Genomic DNA, 21,706 nt, shown 5'->3' with positions numbered 1-21,706 from the left:
TACATCGTTTAGCGATGCTGCTGGAACTTCTTGAAAGCTCCACTACTTATTCACATTATTAACGTCATTTCATAGTTGTTTTACTGACGTTATTTATATGCAGTGCGTAGCAGCTGTCTAAAATGGTGCTCTAACAGTTATTCATTTTTATTTATACCTTGTCCTTGTTTTCTCTATTTGCCGCCTAACTTCTGTATTAGCGAAGTAACTCGTCGTGTCGTTAGAATTCGAGTAAAGTCAGCGCGTTCGCTTACGTACTTGATTCTATGGCCGCATATAATTCCTGGGAGAGCCGACTCACCACGAACGCGAGGTCTTCTTAAAGCGAACATTTTTATTAACTCCCCGGAGTCTGGCGTTGCTGTATTTCTCGCCTAGTAGACGACGGGGCATTTGCGAGACCAATCGGCTTATATGTCATCTGTACCGGTACTGCAGATAGGGCTGATCACTGGTTCTGTTCCCTACGGATTTCCGCAATGAAACAACCAATGATGCCTAAATATCCTCATTGCAAAAAAAAAAAGAAGGATTGTCGCCTTCGTGCGCATAATTCTTTTATTAAATCGAAGCTATATTTGCCTTGCTCCCTAAGCTTTGGCGTGGATACTCGGTCGGGTTCTCAAGAGTAAACCGTACTGATACAGTGGTAGATGTTCCTCAGTGGAAACGCGTGCGCCAGTGAATCACGTTGTCTGCATTTCCTTGCTTCCGCTTCCTATTCCCGCCCCCGCCTTCTCCTTGGTCAGGCACTGGCGTGTCCTGAAACCTTGCGTGGAGGTGGTTCTCGTGACATAAAAGCAACGCACCTTTCTACAAAAGAAACATTCCTTTCACCCTTTGTGATGCACCTTCTACGCTGTGCGCGAAACGTCCGCCGTTTCCGCAAGTGCCCCGCCCCGCTGTGCCTACTTCCAATTGTAGATACGCCGCCGGGGTCGCTGTTTTTTTAGGCATCTGCGATGTGTACAGAGTCCGCCGCGCGTTGAATTTTCGTGGCTTAGTTCGCGTTGGGGGGGGGGGGGGGGGGATGAGAGCGGCAGCAAGAAGGTCAATTCGTTCGCTGCTGCTGCGTTTTGACCGCGAGTTTCCGCGGTCATGGAGTGAAATGTGTTCATGTTTGCTTGTGCGCGTGACTGCATTAGCTTGTGCTATGTTTACAACTTTATACCGCCGATAAAACTACTATCCTTACTTAGTATAGCTGTTCACTAATTTGCTATCGCAATCGATGCTTCGGCTTTCTGGCGAAACTGCGACTTTCTTTTTGGACCGTGGTCCCACCTATCACTGGCTTAGAGAGCAACTCGAGCTTTTCTGGGGTTGCAGAAATCGTCACTCCTCTGCGACGGGCTGTAGCCATGCTGTGTGCTCACTTTTCCGCTCTATCGCCTCGTACTCTTATTGCTCCCCACTTCCTAATGTAGGATAGAGAACTGGGCATGCGTCTGGTTGACCTTCTTGCCTATACCGTCTTAGCTTTACTTTGCACGCATGTTCCACAATGCCCCATTCACGGGCTCCTATCCACCCCATCATGCTGAGATCAGTTCATAAGAGAACTCAAGACACTTACGACCGCATTGTGAACCTAGTTTAATCCTCGTGTGACGTATCCAACGCAGGCTCAAATGTCGGCGTGGTTCTCTCGATGAAGCACATGGTGGTGATCCTGGTGGTGTTCTCGGCCTTGGTAGTTGGAATGTGCGCCTCCATCGGCATAACCTGCCACAACAAGATCCAGGAGCGCCGGCGCCGGGAGCGCGAGTACAAGCTGCGGCGCTCCAAGGAGGCTTCCGTCGAGGTAAGCGCTGATAGTTCTGCGATCTAGTCCCACAGGGAAGAGATGGATGATTTGGCTTTACTATCGCAACGTAGCAATAGCCGCAATCTCACACTGTTTAAGAACATCCGTCGTTGAATGTAACATAGATTTTAATTTAATAATAATTGTTCAACTGTAGTCAGATAAATAAATTGAATAACTCTCAATCAATATTTTCTGAAGTAAAAGCACAACAGACAACCCTATGTTCCACTTGGTACGTGAAAGTACCACAAGAAAAAAAAATCTTAGACAGACGGATAGATACGCAAAGCGCACTTGACAGCAACTAGAAGACAATATAATGGTGCACGTTCATGAAACAGCCCTGCGACTGGCACCTATGCCTATTGCATTGCCTGCCTCAACTGCGGATGGCTGCGCTTCAGTATTTCGTGCAGGATAGTAGAAAAGTCGTAAGGATCCATTACGGCATATATGTTTGAGCACGGAGTCCACGTACTAGAGTTCTGTCAGTGAAAGGTGAAAAAACAGGGCGAATTGCAATAGGTCAGCCGCCTAGCTATTATACGCTGCGAGGAAAATTTCTTCAAATTGTCAAAGTCCGCGACGTGGCGCGACCACTCCACATTTCAATTTCTCGTCAGTACCGCTCCTCGCACAAAGACTTCCTTTGGTAGATGGCCCATTCTGTGATGCTTTAACTAAGTTCTGGGTCTTGAGAAAGAGTCGTCAACGCACCTGTACTGCACTTTCGTTGATGGGTCTACGAAGCATGACAATTCGAGAAGTGTATTTTAGACTTATGCACAACACAAGAAAACACTACCGTTTGTCGCACAAAACATTGTCCAAAGCGGCAGAAATTTGCTTCATGAGTGATGTGAGCTTTTTCTGCCGGAAGTGCATGCAGCTGCAACTAGTTCATCTTGACTGGCCACAACGTAGCCATGGAGACAATAACAAAGTTCACAGTATTATTACTGCGACAGTTCATCGCTCTCTTACTACATTGCTAGAACATTGACTTCAGCAACATTTTCCTGTAATGAGAATCATTTAAAATGAATTCCCAACCATACTGGGAATTGTGACAGATGATCAGATGGTGGATAAACTAGCTGCTGCGTCGCAAGCTTTAGACATACTGACACTTGTTGCGTTCTCGCCATCGACGTCCCTTGGTGAGCAGGCTAAGTCGTGTACTGTTCCTTTAATTCGCGTCTCAATAAACCTCTAGATTGATGAGCAAGTTACGTTGTGTTTCTTGTATGATACGATTCCTCTAATTTGCTTCTCAATAAGCCTCTAGATAGACCGTGCATTCGATGCACTGCCTCATTAATATGCCTCATGATAGCCTATGCGCCTATGATAGTTCGTGCTTGCATTCCATGAAGAAAAGGACATCAAAGCGCACTCACTGCAGTACTGCAGGTGCTTCCGTAGAGCACTGCCTCATCGAACGCCCACAACATAAACCGCTACGACGGTTGCTTCGCAGCTATCTCATTTATTTGGGCGTTTTTTAGCAGTGAAGTTTCGATGGGGCGAAATGCAAAAACACCCGTGTTCTTAGATTTAGGTGCACGTTAAAGAACCCCAGGTGGTCGAAATTTCTGGAGTCCTCCACTACGGCGTGCCTCCTAATCAGAAAGTGGTTTTGGCACGTAAAACCCCATAATTTAATTTTTTTTAGCAGTGAAGAAAGCACTTGCACCCTCGTCGTGTTCTACCTCGCAAACAAAGGCTAACTCTAAAAGCCTCTCGGTTTTTTTTTTTTTTTGATGCGTAAGCATTTTTATCCCGCGCGGTCGCGCCATGCGCAGCCGCCGCCACAGTACGGTTGATCACGGTTGACAATCGTGCGACGCGGGTGGATTGGAACGTCACCAGCGCAGCTGGCGCCGCCACCTGCAGCAGTTTGCCTTGCGCGGCCGTCCTCAACAGTTCGTGTATCCGCAGCTCTGTCGTTTAGACTGGTTGGATCACGTTTCGTAACATTAATAATGACACCGGGCTGTGTGGAGATGAGCAAATGGCACAATGCTTACGCATACTTAGACAACTCCCAAAGGAGTTCCTGCGTAATTTATTTTAGGGCTGTGTTCAGATACATTTTTTGTGATTGATTGTACTCTACGAGCACTAAGGTGTGTTTTTTTTTATTCATGTGCTAGCGCTCTTAATCGTTTCAATTAAGCACTAGTGCACGACACTCATGGTGTTCTCTTGATGCGAAAGCTTCAAATGGTCCATTGAGCGAAAAACCCGTAGTCTGTCCTCTGTAGCAGCGAAACGGCCGGTAGATTCCCATTGGCTGAGACCCCACGTCACGAGCGTGCCTCAACGAATCAGAGCGGGCGAAGTGGAACATCTGCGACACCAAGAGCGCGCCAGGTGTTGCGTGAGGGGAGAAAGCATCGCCGCTACGCCACGTCACTCTCACTCGCTCTCTCGGAAGCCTGTGTTATCCGCGTGTTCCTTGTCCACGCACGCTCTCAACTACACCTCAATAAGGCCAAATCAAAACGCGCTAAGCATCTCAACGCGCTCGCTTGCCCACGTGAAGTTGATAACTCGAAGGACCGCTCAGTGGTGTTATTAATGTTTCCGCATTCATGACTCATAAGAAGCGTTTAGGTGTCCTCGGATTTTTCTGCAGTGCACTTTAACAAATATGAAGCAAAATCGCACAACCGCAGTGTTATCTGACGTAAATAATATATCTGATTTTAACGACGATTATATTGTTCTAGTGCTTTTTTTTTTCTGGATGTCTCATATATGCTCAATGCATAATGTGTACAAACACGTACACACATACATTCTGTTAAAAAGAAGCTTATTTCTGCTTCTCCCCTTTTTGTTTAACACCGCCTACAGCAAGACGCATTAGGCGCAAGTGAACTGTTCTTTTTCGACACAAGAATAATTCAGCAAGACAAAGGACAGACAACTGCACGGAAAATTTAACTATAGGAGAAGCGTTTCGTGAAGCACTAATTCTTAAGTTCCACTAAACAACTGGAAGGAAGTATTTCTGCCTGGATATCTATAAATTCGAAACTGATCTGGAGCATGTACCACGAAAAAATAACAAACGCGTTAATAGCTTTTTGTACCAAGTATGATAATGGCTGAGCGAACCGACTGAATCAACCGACAAATTATGTGCGGTTGCGAGTTTTCCTTGTTTTTTCGTTTCAGTGTTTTCAATTTCTTCACAATGGTATTTCTAAGTCAGATATAGGTGGGCGCCGTGACAAAAGTACTCTCAGTCGATGCCAAGCCGAGTCCGGAAGCATCCAATTATTCTCACTCGCTCCAGTGACAACGCGCATGGCTCAACCAGAGCACTTACGTAAACGTGTTATCAGTGCAGCTCACGCCATCAGTTGCTCGGGCAACGGGCAGTATTTTTAGACTGCTTTTACTTGAAAATAAAAGAAAGGTATGTAGCCACCATACGATTGTGGCGGCTACTTCTTTTCGCATAGCAGAAACAATCATAATAAAAAATTTATAAGTACTGACGTCATAGGGCGGAAAATTCTAGAGCATACTGATCCATACACACGAACATATCGAGATAAAAGGTTAGGACAAGTTGCACCACACTGAGCCCCTACCTATACGTGTATGCCGAGTTCCAAACATATACACAAGGCCGCGATGTAGTCTGAAATGAGCAGGTGAACTGATGAGGAACTGTGACAATAATGCACGCAGAGATAGAACAATCAAAAGCAAGCTTCACTATACAGAATACAAAAAAAGGGTATGACACATATTATACGAGCACACATAAATACAAATATAGAAGCGCTTTGTGCTCCATTGTGGCTACTGTTCACTGCGGCATCCAGTAGTCCTTAAGTATGCCTGTCTTTGAATAAATATTTGAGTGCATTCAACGCTTTGAGTTGTGTTGTTTTCGATGGGCAAGCTAGGGCCTAGTAATTTTGCGAGTGAGAACAGTCGGTGAGGATCAGTTGAGTAGTAGCTTTTGTTATATAACTGCCGTCTAAACGCAGCATGTATAATACATTCGAGGAGTAGGTAGCGAACATCCTCATCGTCGCTGCTATAGGAACAACCCAGTGATGAAGCCCGTTTTATGCGATATAGCCAATGTTTTGCGTATGGTGTTCCAAGGCGCAGTCAATGAATTAGTGTCTCGGTATTTTTGAGAAGTACATCCAGCTAGTATTTGACACAGCTAGTAGTCCACTTCGCAAATGATCAATTCATTCGTATTTTCATTAAACCAGGTGGCAATACACAATTCATACTTTAGTAATTTTAGTATAGCCGTCGCGTATCCACTAACAATAAAGGTATCAGTTGAATTTCCGCATCATTATGGGCTGATTGTGCCAGGGAGTCCAGTAATTCATTGCATGCTGTGCCAGCATGTCTCGGGACGCACTGCAATATCATGCCTTATTTTCTTTCAGTAGCCTGAGTTAAATTATTTAGTATGTCATACGTTATTCGTGCGTGTCGCTGGCTGTCATCAATATTTTAAAGACATGCTAAGCTAGTTTATATCAAGTTGTACGTTTTTTATAATGACCACAAAGAAAAAATGTTAAGAAACGTTGCTCATTGACATCTATACGAGCAAATAATCAGAGGTTCTAAGAAATACTCAACCGAAGTTATTCCCTTAGCACGGTGTTATGGAAAGCCCGCGTCGCCACAGCGAAAGCATGCCGCAGTTACGTGGCTGGGTTAGAACCATAGTGAACATGGTAAGGGGGGTACAGAAAGAAACCCACGGCGAGGTCACCCTACTATCAACATCAAAAATATTTAAAAAATCATGCAGGAACTCCTCTGGTAGTTGTCTAAGTATGCGTAAGGATTGTGCCACTTGCTCATTTCCACGCACTCGGTGTCATTATCAATATTATGAAAGTTGGTCCGACCAGTATATACCCTTATCAAACCTCATCTGTCGTTATCAACCTTATCGAATATGATCCGACCCTTATCAACTCTTATCAGCCCTTATCAACCTGTACGTTCAGCGAAGCTGCTGCAAAAGCACTCCTACATTTGCTACGAGGGTACGCAATGCTTTATTGATGGTTCGGATGCTTGTTTTGAGCTTGTTCTTAAAAAAAAGTATGAGGCTTTACGTGCCAAAACCACGATTTGATTATGAAGCAGGCCGTAGTAGGGGACTCCAGAAGTTTTGACCACTTGGGGTTCTTTAACGTGCACCGAAATCTAAGTACACCGGTGTTTTCGTATTTAGTCCCCATCTAAGAGCTTGTTCTTTACAGAAACGTATGCTGTTCTGTGTGTTGTATGGGTGATTTGAATGAATGTATGCACTGTTCGCTTCACTCTGCTGAGCGCTTGTAGCCTCTGCATTACGTGGGTATGCGTCATTGCATTTTCTGCCGGCTTACGGAGGAAGGAAGGAAAAAGTGGAGAAGGAAGGCAGGGAGGTTAACCAGTGTAGCCTAACCGGTTTGCTACCCTACACATGGGAGCGGGATGGGGGGGGGGGGAGATGAAAGATGGGAGGTATGATCCATTGCTTAAGGGGGTATGAGTTATTGTTTAGGAGGGTATGAGCCATTGCATTCGTCTTAGGTGACGGACGGACAAGATTCTCGTTGGGTAGGCATAGAAATGCTTACGCATATAAAATAGCTGGTCTCATACGTATAGCAGTTAAGGGAAAGCGACGACATCGGCCTGCAGCCGTGACTCAGTGGCTGTGGTATCTGCAGTTGAGAATGAGGTCACGGGTTCGCTTCCCAACCACGGCGGTCGCGTTCTGATGGAGGCGGAACATGAATACGCTCGTATGCCGGTACTCTGAATGCACGTTAAAAAACTCCAGGTGGTTGTATTTAATCCGAAGCCCTCCACTACGGCGTTTTTCATAGCTCCTTATAGTTGCTTTGGGACGTGAAACCCCATAATTCTTTTTTTTTAATCGTGTGTTTATCCGATCACTCATCGAAGCAGCCAGCGTGTGACACATTCAGTGAGGCAAACTTGCTCCAACCAGCCCTAAACTGGTGATTTTTCGTATTATAGAACAAAGCATTATTTCTCATTTACACAGGGCAATTTATCATTAAATGTCTTTCCCGGTTTAACCGGCCGTTGCGAATAAAACAAGTATCAAATCATTACGTTTTGTAAACGAAGAAAAAATTAAACCTTATTTCCGGATTCGTTCGCGATCATCATCATCATCATCATCATCATCATCATCATCAGCCTGGTTACGCCCACTGCAGGGCAAAGGCCTCTCCCATACTTCTCCAACAACCCCGGTCATGTACTAATTGTGGCCATGCCATCCCTGCAAACTTCTTAATCTTCGCGATACGCACCAGCAATTGATTACCCACGTGGCAAGTAAAACTGCACTTTGAGAAAACACATTGTAAACAAATTGAGAACAGTGGACGATCATTGTCAACAATGTGTATTGCGCTCGTAGACATAGGCATTCTTATTTGCAGTATATCACGTGTGCGGTAGTAGCAAGTTTGGCGACAATAAAACATCCAAGCCTACTTGGACTTAGATGCTTCTTTGTATGATCATGTTGTCCTCCGATTCATATATGTAGACTGTTAGTAAGGCACACTTTGCTGAGGGTAAATTGTCAATAAAGCAAACCTATGCTCGCGCTGGTATGTCGCTTAACCCGGAAGCCACAACATACCCCTACATAACACCTATCCCTCATACGCGGTACTATACTACTGATCGACCCTGCCATAAAAATATTGATAATTTGATGCAGTGGTTGACTAATTTATTGATTGATCTTTTCGCCCCAAATTTACAGTTGCGAATTTAAATAGTAATACCATAGTGAAGAGCTCCGGCTCAGCTATAAAGCGCACGGAAATGTCGGCACAAACGCGTTTACACATTCCATCTATCGGAATGCGGTCGGCAAGATACGGAATCTAAACGGTGGCCACATTCTCAGCAGCCAAATGCCATAGCCGCAGAGAAGCGAGTGCCGTAAAACGTTGCTCATCACAGTTGATAAAAAGGTACTCCAAACTAGCGGGGAAAACGCGCGACGCAGCAACAGGCGAGCAGCAGCACTTTCCTGCCGCGGAGCGAATGAGGCTCGGAGCTACTGTTTGCGGCATGCCGCTCGTCGCCGCCGATTGGCGATACCAGTGATCACCATTCATTCGCGTGGCTCAACACCGTATGGAACTACACCCGGACCCCCTCTATCAGCGTCTCTCATTTCAGCGCAGTGCGCGGCAGCAAAGTCGCCCGCACGTGCTGGCGCGTTGCGCGTTTTTCCCGCTGGTCCGGACGTTCTTCAACTGTTGCGTATCTGTCGCAAAAAGCAGCTTCGATGACAGACCACGGTTGCCGTAGCATTGTCACGCGAAACGCTGAAATTCCCACGGCCGCTCGATCAATGACCCCATCGAGAAGGCCGTGCCTGTGAGCTCCACGTACATCCTCCGTAGGTGGGTCTTGACCTGTCCGCCGGAAACCTGGAGGCAGCGCTGGCGCTGCAAGCAGCTGAAATCGGCGCGCGCCGAGCGGGTGGAATGCCGCCTAGCGCACCTACAGCGACGACTTTGGTGGGACCCACGGTGCTACGACCCGAAGACGACGACAACGGCTGCTACGTGCCCGAGGTATGGCCACCTGCACCTAGGCCGTTTCGCAGAAGTCAAATTCACAACTCTTTTTGTTCGTGAGTGTTCTTTGCCGTTAGTAATTCGCTTTCGCTAATGATATATCCATTGCCAGTATTGGCTTAAGTTTTCTCTTACAAAGAATTCTTGGCGTAGCAACTAAATAGCGTAAAAGCATGAATATGGGCGCCTGTTTCTTTTCTTTCTTTTTTCTGCTCACCATGTCCTCAAAATCTGTCAACGACTCGTGATCAGCCTTACAAAGAAAGCCACATTTTATGCAAAGCTGTTGACGAAGACTCCGCTTACATTTGTGGATGTCCTCCCGAAGGGAGGTCCATCATGTACAGTCATGAGCAAGACTAACGGTGTAGTGTACTAGAATATGGTTAGTGTGCTCAGGGAGGACTCACAGCTGTCGCACTTCATGTCGAAAGCCACGAGATGGCGCCACCAGAGCATGGGCAGTCGCATCATGCAACGCTTCCGATGCGCTACGGCGCTTTGCATACATCGCGTTTAAGAATCTGGGGCCGAATTCACAAAGCTTCTCGACCGTAACTGCTCTTTGCCATTGGTCGGTTCCCTTCGCTAATAATATGTCCAGCATCAGCATTTGCCAGAAATTTTTTTTTGTAGAAACAATTATTGCGTAAGAACGTTTTTGAATACGGGTCCTGCTTTTTAATTGCTATCACGTCAACGCTAACACGTCCTTAAGTCGACGGCATTGTCCAAATCATTCACTCTTGCTTCTCAAGTTCTCTAACGGATCCTGGAGGATCTGTTAGAGAACTTCTTGGAAATGCACGGAGACCTGTAGAAATGCACATGTGATTCTTACAATTACGTGTCACACATGAAAAAAAAAAGTATCAATGAAAACCTACTCCTTCGTATGCAGATGTCAGTCAAACAATGCATTAAGATTATGCAAAGAAACTGGCTACTTCATTACTTAAAGTCACAGGATCAACAATCTATTGGATGTATTAAAGTACTTATTACAAGATGATTAGTCATCTAATTACCCAATTAGTTAGGCAATATGAGTAATGCGAACAAACAGTATTATTATTTTAATTAATTAATAATGTATTTGGTAATCATAAGTTATAATTGCTTGATTTATTTCAAGGTTCGATAATTAAAACTAATTAAATAATTACGTAAATAATTAGACGCATTAAGCTCTTTATATTGCGGTGACAACCGCTGTGTATAAATAAAACTAGAATACCTCAGGAAAAATCAAGCCATTATGTTAAACAATGCGCCGTTTGAACGACACGCAACTACAAAAGAAGTCACAAACAACACAAACTTGGACGTACGCGCTAGCGGCGCACGACCAGCGCAACTAACAACAGCAGATATGAGCGACGGATCGACAGATGTTGGCGGCGGCGATGCTGTCGCGTGGGCTGGCATCCACGTGCCGGACCTTTCCACACTTGCCGCCATCACGGCAATGCGTGGCGCCCCTGAACACACGATGCGCTGGCATGCATTTGCGGCATAGAGTTACTGTATACGCTTCCACAAGGGTAGCACATACAGTGACTCTAATGCCGCAGATGGACGCAAAATTGCCGCGCGAGTTTTCAGCTAGCAATAGTCGCCCCTCAGTTATCACTTCATTGGGTGCGACACCGCCTCTGCGCAGAGCTCGTTGGCTGGGCCGAAAGGGTCGCTCCTCGTGAGGGGCCATCTATAGGACTCGGGCCTGCTAGATCACAACTGAGCAAGGCTCAATAAAGTTGCTACCACCACCTGCCGCGCGACTGGCCGCTCGAGACACTTTGTGTGCATCTGCGGGATTCTTTCACGCTCGGAAAAAAACTTCTATGTAGCACGTACTGAGCAGCAGAAAGCTGTATCGAGAGTTTTTCACATTGCTCTACAATTTTCTCATTGACGCTTTTCATCTAATTATAATATTTGAAATGTATAACTAATTAAGACTAACTATCTAATTAGACGGAATGAAAAGGATACTTTGAGTATCTCCAAGCGAAGGCAAACAACATTCCCTTGTTTCTGTCCAGTTACGTGGTATTCGCCTAGTTATAAACTGGCTAAAGTTAGCTGGGACACCCTGTACAGTAACTATTTCGGCATTCACTCATAGGGGTCCGTTACTTTTGCTCATGACTGCACGAAGCAAATACTGAGCTTCTTCTCTTGTGCCTAAACAGTTATTATTATTATTATTATTATTATTATTATTATTATTATTATTATTATTATTATTATTATTATAAGCAACATAGTGTGTGTCCCAACTAACGTTAGTCAAGCTGCTCCAAGCACAAAAATATTTTAATATGACGGTGTAAGATACGATTATAACACCTGCAGTGTTCGGTCATCAAAAGGCTGACAACTGAACACTGTAGGTCAAAATCGTACCTTGCACCGTGTTTCTCAAATATTTTTTTTTTCTCCTTCTTCGAACAGCTTGGCTAACGTTAGCTAGGACAATATACTACTGTACAACCGGAACTTTGTAGGCCGCTAAGAGGAAGGAAGATGTCATTTGATTGCAGCTTCCATAGTCTGCCAGACTTCAGAAAGCGTAGGAGCGCAGGATGTCGAGGAGTGAAGGAGGCTCTCTGCTCATCGTATGAAAGACAGCGACACGTGTCCGACAGTTTGCTTATCGCAGCAGACAATGCCCGCGGCACTGTCCGCCATTCCGCGCCTGACTGTGCACAGCGAATGCTGGGTGTGTGCGTGTTGGGAGCGCTTACTGTAGTTCGGCGCTTTTTTCTGCCCATTCTTTCCCTTCTCCAGCGTAGGATATCCGACCGGGCGTATTTCTGGTCAATCACGTTGTTTCCTCCTTCTCTCTTGGTTCTTTCCAGGCGCGCATTCGTTTAGCGAAAGTCTAGGCCAAAAACTGTCAATAAACCAAGGCATGCGTGCAGTGTGTTCTGCGCGAGTGCCACGTTGTGCGCAAGCATGACAATGTGGCGTGTCGCTGCGCAGGTGGACCTGAGCGTGTTCCGCAAGCACCCGAACGGGCGGCCGCTGTCGCCGGCAACGGAGGCGTAGCGCTCGTGTCCGCAGCATGGCGACCTGCACAGTCTGCGTAGCGACAGCGTCACGCCTCCGATCCCGCCTCCACCACCGCCGCCCCACAAAGCCCACCCTCCGCCCCGCGTCGACATCTATCGCTGAGCGCGACCTGCGACGACGACAGCCGCACGACACGCCCGGCGCCACCTTGCTCAACAACCGACCGGACCGTGCCAGCGCCGAGGGTCTCCCCCCCCCCCTCCCCCTTCCCCCCCACTTCCCCAGGGGCGACCAACCGTCGCGAGCACCGCGCTCTGCAGCGGCGGCGCTAGCCTCCTCCTGGGAAGAAAGGCAGGAAAGGTTGTTCTGCACTGCCTTGCATATTAACCCTGCTCAAAGTTACGGGAACCATTTATTCATCCTCGACACGAGGCTGGCTTCAAGAGTAATCGTGTGGTTGCGCGAGTGCGCGCTTCGTCGAAGAGTGTGGCGCGGTGCGATGGGCTGGCCTTCAAACGAGAGCGATCATCGGTGCCGCGTAGGGCAGCTCGTGGCAAGCGTTACACTCTGGACACACAGCGCGAAGCCCAAGCGGTCTGCGCATAGCCTTTCACGTTGACTCAACCCATTGACTCAAAGCACGGTGTCGTCGGACTCAAAGTGTCACAACTGAAAAAAAAAAATGTTATTGACTTCTCTTTTTGAACTGACGCTGTGGTGCTCGTGTGTGGACGCCTCTGTACAGCGCGGGTGTTACTTTACTAGGAGTACTAATTACTCTTTGCCTGTTTACAATACACTGAACGGAAACAACGACAACAAACTCGGTCCCGGAGGAAGCCAGTCTGGTGCCCTGGTTTCCGTCGTTCAACGCGCGCCTCGTGGTTTTGCCCGGTAGGCCTGATCCCAAGCGAAGCAGCGTAAAAAGAAAAGAAAAAAAAAAGAAGAAGGCATTTCCAAGACGGATGCGATAGCCCTGGTACGCAACCAACGTTGACGTGTAGCGACACCGCGTGCGACTAATCATTGGCCAGGACCGCTTCATCTACCACGCTAACGGGGGAAAGGCACAGGGCTACCAAAAACTTCAGCTTGAGCTCTAGAGCCAGCTATGTTCTTTGTATTCCCCCCTGTTCCTAGAGTAGAGCAACTGTTAATGAAAGCACTAACCGGTAGCATAAGGTCACTTTTGCTTGCGCAGACTTGAGTGAGCTGCCTTCGAAAAAGCAGGCCACGCTAGCGTATCGGAAACAAGTCACCGCGTCTCACCCACGGTTGTCCTTTCGCTGCCGGAATATGGGGGATGGCCGTTGAACGGCGGAAGCAGTGATGCCTGTAAGCACAACGTGCTTCCTGATCCGGGCGTCGCCAAAGGACGCTCGATGCTACTCTTCCATCTATAACAATTCCACATGTGAAAACCATGAGAGTTCCCATTCCCGACCCTTTTTAGTTGCACTATTCCTTCCCGACCTGCCTCCGTTGCAGCCCGGTGAGGCTCAGACGCTCTATATCTGTGTAGTCTTTCCCACCATCGTGTATGTAGCTTCAATATGTTCAATAGTCGTCCGCAGAAGAAGCCTCTCTTCTTTCCACTCGGCCAGTCTTGTAGCTTCACGTACTTCAGAAACCTAGGATTTATTTGTTTGTTTGCTTCTCTGTTTTCATAAGGTAACATTTATTGGCTTCCGCTTGCGGCCAGCTTGCGACGGTTTCGGTAGTTTTTTACGACATATTGGTAGTTAATGGTAGCCTTCCCAGTACGAGTTTTTGATTAAGAGGCCAAGAAAGAGTGAAAAATAAGGCTACTTGTAAACCAGCACAAATTACAGTTCCATATCTCATAAGTGTCGTGCCACCAATGTTAAAATATGTTTTAAGCTTAACTATTATTTGTTTTATTTATATCGAGGTGTCGCTATTGCAGGGTCGATTGCTTAGCGGAAAACATCGCGCGGTTATAAAGGCGTTCGTGATAATGCTATGTTCAGCCGTCTGTTTTTCCATTACGTTTCGTTGGCAATCGGACGATGCAAGACTCTCGGTTCAAGAAGCTAATCAGGCCTGTTTTAAACTTGAACGTGGCGGTGCACTCCACGCATAAGGTTCCTTAATGAATGAGCCACTGCAGCTCTGGCACTTTTACAGTAAAGGCCTTACGGAAGGTGCAGTAAATGGTATCCGGGTATTTGCAGCCGTCCTTGTGTTAATGAGCGTAGCTGTACATAAATAGGACACTATTCCCTACGAACGTTTACGAATGCAGTACACAATCCCGGCTTGGACGAAGCAAATTGCTGGTATTGCGTAAGGCAAGATATCCAATTTAAACTACGACAGCACAACTGCACAAGCAAAGGCCGAGGGTGTGAAATTTTGCTCCACTTAGACAGTTTAGCCGACACTTCGATCTCTGGGCTTTCTCAGCGGAAGCTTCGCCTAGTTTTGGTACATTGAATCCGCAGTTCCCTAACGATAACAACACTCTATAGGTTTTCTGCCCGCCTATGATTTTTTCTTCAAGAGTTTCCTTTTAGTTGTTTCTCGTTTTCTTACGAAATCGAATAGTAGAGTAGAAAACTCGCATACAGGAAATTCCGCGAGTTTTCAGCATGGGCTTTCTATCCTGCTATAAGAGCAGCCACAGCGGCTCGTCAACACAATTTATATCTGCCTGGTCAGCTGCCGCAGCATGCGCCCGATCTATATGCGTTTCAATTGGATGCCTGGCCTCTTCCAAACTGAATGGGCGGCCTCGATTACGAGAGCTCAACGAGAGAGAGAGCTCCGTCCTCTTCCCACGTAGCCACGAATTTGAACGCGACAGGTTCACGTGCGCGGCGCAGCTACCCAGAGGGTAGAACGAAAGCGCACAAGCGGAGCTCGTCATCCGTAATTCTCCCTGCGGGCGCAGCGAAGTAACAAGCGTGCGCGCCCCACGATGCGCAAGCACGGTGCTCGACGTTACCTTTCTGTCCTTCCAGACTTATCATTTATCGCAACTACAAAAATACCTTATGCGCGTCTCGATCACAGACAGCCGAAACGTCGGCGTTGTTCTGTGCCGGAGCACCATACAAGTACCATAACATGCACCGTACTTTAGCGAAACATTTTCTTCCCCTGTCGTCCGCCCCCCTCTACCTCCTCTCCCACTTTCAGAATCGTTTCGGACTGGGCTTATGTTAGCGAAAAGAGGGGGGCAGGGAGGGGCCACAAAATTACTCGTCTACTGAATGCTATCCCAGAGGACTGCCAAACACTCGGAAGCATTTCCTCTTACTTCATGGCACAAGGTTTCGAGCAGCGGGAATGGAAGGACAAACGCAGGAGACGTCTGCGTGCACGAGCATTCTGTATTTAAACATAGTGCCAGAAATGAACCAAGCAGCATGCATTCCGCCCTGGTCTAGTTCTGCCTTCGTGTGCGCGTAACGTTGTGTAACATCCTAATCGGACCTCATAGCACGATCTGACTTCCGCACTTTCATGGCAAACAGTCCGAAGCACCGTTCCCGTTCTCCGCGCGAGCTCAGAATAACACCTCCGCGATAATGTCGCTGTAACAGGTCACGATCAGCAATTGGTCTCTTCACGGCTGTAGACGAGTTAAAAATGAAAGAAAGGGGAAATTCCACTCGAATGTTCTTCAGAATATCACGCCGGAACCATGTGGTAGTATAATGTTCCTAAATACTGAAGACGTTCCTTCATACCTTCATATTCTTTTTTTGTGTGTGTGTGTGCGTGCGTGCCTGTCTGAGTGTGTGCCTGTGTGTGTGATTGTGTGTGTGCCTGTGTGCGTGCGCGGTGGCCCAGAAAATATTTCGGATGGTGAGCCAGCCGTTCTTTCAGCCTATATTTACGCGGCGGCTGCATTCTTAAAGGGATGGAATTTGAAGAACCCCGGGTGATCAATATTAATGCGGAGCCCTTTTCTACGGTGTCTCTTAGAGCCCCAGAGTTTCCTTTCGGGTGTTAAGCCCCACCAATCCCTAATCCAGTGCCTATTTGAAACGCGGTCGCCGAGCTCTTGAGACAGCGAGATGCGCTGCATTAGCGCCTGCGCAGTGTCATCTGCGTATCCGCAGCTGTTCCGAAGCGCGGGCGCCTAGCAACTGGAGGCAGTGCGTCTCGATAGCGGAACGCACCGAGCACTACATACCAAAGTAGCTTCTTGTGTTGTTTCCATGTTACGCGCATTTTCTTCGAGCTCGGTGAAGACGTTCACAACGATAGACCGTCAGGAAATTTCGGGATTGGACGCTGTAATGGATCTGTATACAGCGCGTAGATCGTTGCACAAGTTCTTTTATGCGTGTGTGACTGTGTGATACCAATATAAATTCAGCTATTCTAACCCGTTGACAGCCTTCAGCAAAATACAAAGACATTTTATAAAGGACAGTTAAGTTCATTTTGAAGACGAGCTGGTAATATGGGACTTTTATATTTTCTTTTGCACGATATTCCAGAGCAATAGCCCATTACAGTTATCGTAAAGCAATATGGCGAAGGAAAAAGTAATAAATAGCCTAGATACATGGCACCAAAGTGCTGAAGGTGTGCATCGTGTTCTAGCCAAGTCACAGTATCTCACGCCCCGAAGAGCATTTATTTGCTTTGGACCGCTATGTTGACAAAATGAGCAAGACCGTACCGCCAAGCGACTAATGAAGGCGTTCTATAAAGGTTCGAAAGAACTTCGAAAATACAGTCTGCTCGGACTGCAAATCCCTCTATCATAACAGGCAGCTGTGGGAAATCATAAGTATGTCGCTTACTGCGTGTGTATCTACAGCTTCATAAAGTGCTGCACACCTGAATTTTATTGGAGCTTTCACAACATGTTCGTGCTGCGACACGAATTTTAAACCACAGTGAACATCCAAGCTCGAGTGCGTTTTGCATCAAAAGTTGTTTGAATTGCTAAATACTAACCAATAGGTTTAACGTCCCAAAGCCGCATGCGGGCTATGCGACACACCGGAGTGAAGGGTTCCGAAATAATTTGGCCACCTGGAGTTCTAAGTGCACCCGATGCTCGGTACACGCTCATTCTTGCATTTCATGCTCACCGGAATGCGACCTTTAGCAGAAAGCGCGACCTCGCGCTCAGCGTAGTTGAAGCCGTATAGTTGAAGAGAAGTCAGTATTTTTATTTTCTCTCGTTCTTTTGTATCGTACGAAAAGTTGATCTTAAATTAGAAGAAAGACCCACACTATCACCTACATAGTGAGAAGCTTAGAGGACATGGTTATAGCTCAGGGGCCCTAAAACGTAAAACTATTCCAATATGTTTCTATTCCAATTTCCTGACGTCAAATTTGCGTAACCACCGACGCCAGCACCGGGCGGTCACCCGCAGGGTTGTCTGAACAGACCAATCAAACTCTCTTCGTTCATAGGAGGTCACTTTTGTTTGCTTGAAAAACGAATAACATTGCCTACACCGAGCGGCTTGTCGTATCTAATTGGCTGACAAGAGGCGAGGAGAATGCTTAAGTGGAGAGGGATTCACAAGGCCGAGCCAGTGCACTGAATATCGATAACCGGATAAAGAAGGTGGTGCCGGCGTCTACGACTGGTCGGTTTTCCCTTACTTAGCTTGTGGTGGCTGGTCGAAAATCGCGGCGGCATGCAACGGAAGCTTAAGAATGACGCTAAAAATGACCCTCAGCAAAGAAGAGTTGGCAGAATGAGGTAGTAAACATGCCGAAAGTGCTTGAAAACGTTACACGGTCACGCAAGAAGCTTTATTATACGCAAATACACTCATGCTCTCCGGCAGGTGCGAGTAGCCAGCGTCTCAGCGATCGGCGGCAGCCATCTTTTATTCCTTTCGGAACGGGGAAGCCTGCGGCTATTCCGAAAAAAAATCAGTTTTGCTCTGCATATTAATGCATCTTTATTGCGTACACGTCACTTTGACGCGGTGAGTTTGTGCGGTTTTGTGACGTCGCGTGACAGGCAGGTGAAGTGGGTGCAGCCCGAAAGCTTTTTACCAATAGTCGAGGGCTAATGGCGAAAAGGGGTCGAATCAGAAATAACTGTTTTTCTTTTTTCTGTCAAATCATGCATAATCAGTGTGTACACATCATATCAGATGGGGAGGTATTGCGGTTTTCGTGACGTCGCGTGACAGACAGGTGAAGTGGGGGGGGTGGTCGAAAAACGTTTTTGACCAATCGCGGAGGGCTGATAGCAGAATTGGAACAGAAAAGTTTGGAATAGTTTTACGTTATAGCGCCCCAGATCGTTTCTCCTATGCGCCAGCTCCACAACACGAATATAGAATGGGAAAGGTAACGTCGGGCACCTTGATGGCGAGGTGATATTGCAGTGGCTTGATAGAATTGGATATAGCGCTTGGCATCCCGCAGTTCAGCACAACATTGGATCACTGATGCTGGCAAGAGTGCTCGCGCCACAACTTACAAATCGCACGCCAATCAGAACTCGCTCGCCTGCCATAACATGACACGCTTTATCTTGGCCTCTCTGCTGCTTAGGTAATCAACGGCTCTGATTAAGGTCACCTTTAAGATAGGCGAAACCAAAGAAAAGCAATGGTCGCATGTGGAAAGGTCTAATTGTACAAGGATGACATTTCCTGTCGCCGCAAAAAAAAAAGTTCTCGAAGTTGTAATGACTACCAAATATACAACAAAACGGTCGCTGCGAGACATGAATTGGGAGAATCGTAGGAAGCAGCGATAATTTTGAGCAAGCACCCTTTCCCAACCCCATCGTTTCTAGTGCTCTCGTATGCGTGTAAAGGGGATGGAGCCGTCAATCGCCATAGACTGTAAATAGTAAATGTAAATGCTTGCATGTGCTCTCTCGCTTGTGGCACGAAGCCGAGGACGCTGCATTCCCTTGACCAGATAATGAATTCGATGCTGAATTTAGGTGACAGAGAACCACAGCTGATGAGTGGCATGCGCAACCAGGGACTCGCATATTTTAAACCCAGTCACATTCATTAATAACAAGCACCTTACGACTGGGGGCTTGAAATTTAGTAGCTGGCATAGTGTGCCCAGAAGCAGCCGAAAATCCCGTAAGCTTCGGAGTTGCGCCAGAGGGGCTTCTTTCACTCAATTCTCCTCGTGTAGAACAATAAGCTAATCCTTCGCCCTAACGTGTATAATTAACAGCTTGGCGCGCGTCATTCGCAGCCGTTCCCTTCAAGTTTGCTCCAACCAGCAACTTCGCGCACACAGGTCGCATCGGTGCAATCGCAGCGACGTACGTGAAGAGATGGCATCGGTTTGTTTCATACGCTGCCGCAGGACTTACGCTGACACCAACTATCGCGACAATGCGCGACCAAGCGAATAATTATTTCGAGTTGTTTTAGAACGCCCGGTACGTTGCAGTGCTCGACGGGACTTGTTTCTTAGCTGAGCGTCCTTTACCGTCTGCTCTTCTCGCAGTTGAAGCGCGTGACCTTAGCGGAGCGCTGCGTACATTTCGCGCTTCGGTTAGCTATTTAATGAAAATATATCAGAAAAGCGTGTATAGGTTTGCTGCAAAACGAGAGAGTTCTAGGAAGTCGTGAAAGCAGTTAAAGGGCGCCACCCAGCGATCCGCTTTCCCATTTCAAGAGCATGACGGCTTTTGCGTTTAGCAATGTCGATGTACTGCATCGTTGTGCTCCCGCTTTAGCGGCTGGGCGGAGCGAGCCGTGAGAACGTTCAGCTAAAGGACTCCATTGTTACGAGTACGCAGACTGATGCGTGTGCAGTCTGACGAAGGACCGAATCGACAGCGCTGAGCGGTTTTGGTTTGCGCGGGGGCTTGCAGTGGTGCCAGCCTACAGTTCCGACTGCCGGACTCGAGCGGCACGTTCACGCGTCATCGCGCTTGTGCAAGCATTGAAAGAAGCTGGCGACACGTTAAAAACTCTTCAAAGAAGTGAACGCCGACTCAATCCGCAGCTTGAGGCGACGTATTAATTGTACTGACGCAGGCCTCTGAATAGTTTCCTTTCTAGTTTCGATAGCTAATAATTCAAAGTCATCTCTGTCATTCCTGGAGAAGAAATTAAAGAGTACTGGCTCAGTGCATTACACGTGGCACAAGACTTCTCTCCCAGCATATCACGAGAAATGCGAGGTTTCAAGGCCCTACCTCTAGCCTTTGTTTCGCAATTATCAAAATGAATGAACTCAAAAGGGTACGCACGCGATGAGAAATAAAAGTGTATATGTTACTCCCTCGGATCATTTAGCGCTCATGCCAATTACATGATGCTAAACCCATCAGCTTGTGGGCCCAGCGCTTCAAGCAGCCCATAGATGCCGCTACACTTTCTGCTTACGGCTTTCCGCGAATGAAAATAGGACGGACGTTATGCATGCTGCAGAACGTTGCAGTAAACAAATATCCAAAATTCTCGCTAATTGAAGAGCGCATGGTATCGAAGGAGTTGCATATATGCTCTTTATTCCCATTTTCACCTCCCGCTTCTTATTCTTTCTCTCTCGTCTTTCTGCATGTGCACATATTACCCATCCGCGCCTCAAGAATCAAAACGTTACTCCTTTTTTGAGACACCATTATCTTCCATACAAGTCTTCATTTGTTTCCTTGTACTTGGTTCTGTTCATTTGCACTACAAAAGCGACCGTGCTGCCTTATTTAGGAAATAAAAACAAACAAGATGTTCCAATAAAATATGAGTGTGGAAAGGCGAAAGCCATGCAGTATTTCTTCAGTACGTGCTGCCCCGGCTGCACCATGCTTTCTCCCGCAGCACCCATGCTCTGTCGACGCTCAGGAGAAATCGACCTTGGGATGTATTCTGCGACGATCACTTCGGCGACACTATCGCCTTCGCGTGACGTAGTGTTCAACCAGCCAATCCGCGCGCGCCTAACAGCCGAGGCGATACTATCCCCGAAAGTGATCGTCGCAGAATACGTCCCCTTATTGTCTCTCGTTTAATAACGTGGCACAATTCCTGCCTAGACGGCGTATCCAGGACTATCTCGAAAGAAGTCGCAGCGGAAAGCAAATCGTTCACCCCTCACAGGCTCACAGTGCGTGCGCCTGAACGTCACGTGGCTCGGCGCTCTCGGCGAGAACCCACACCACGCACGCCCACAGAACATGAGAACGGCGCACTCAGCAGTGCATTTGCTTGCTTTATGTGCCGGATACAGCTGTTCCTATGCTACGTGTTTGTGCAAGCTGATCTGGCCAAACAGAGGGATGCTGACAATTGTTCCGTGCGGG

General features: G+C 47.1%; 1 protein-coding gene and 1 pseudogene across 1 annotated transcript in view; one reads left to right on the top strand and one right to left on the bottom strand.

The window, feature by feature from the left end:
* The window catches only part of LOC142591131 (neuropilin and tolloid-like protein 1), a 469,467-nt gene extending 448,283 nt beyond the window's left edge, over window positions 1-21,184 (top strand). The window contains exons 8-10 of the mRNA XM_075703514.1: window positions 1,626-1,804; window positions 9,268-9,441; window positions 12,433-21,184. Coding sequence (XP_075559629.1) covers window positions 1,626-1,804; window positions 9,268-9,441; window positions 12,433-12,498 — 419 coding nt within the window. The 3' untranslated portion in view covers window positions 12,499-21,184. The remainder of the gene's footprint in view (window positions 1-1,625; window positions 1,805-9,267; window positions 9,442-12,432) is intronic.
* LOC142568212 (U4 spliceosomal RNA) lies at window positions 11,038-11,111 on the bottom strand (annotated as a pseudogene).
* Window positions 21,185-21,706: the final 522 nt, after the last annotated feature.

The sequence above is a fragment of the Dermacentor variabilis genome, chromosome 1 (assembly GCF_050947875.1).
Source record: "Dermacentor variabilis isolate Ectoservices chromosome 1, ASM5094787v1, whole genome shotgun sequence".
Taxonomy (NCBI): domain Eukaryota; kingdom Metazoa; phylum Arthropoda; class Arachnida; order Ixodida; family Ixodidae; genus Dermacentor; species Dermacentor variabilis.
Note: the sequence above shows the minus strand (reverse complement) of the source record. Positions and strands in the feature narration are given on the sequence as shown.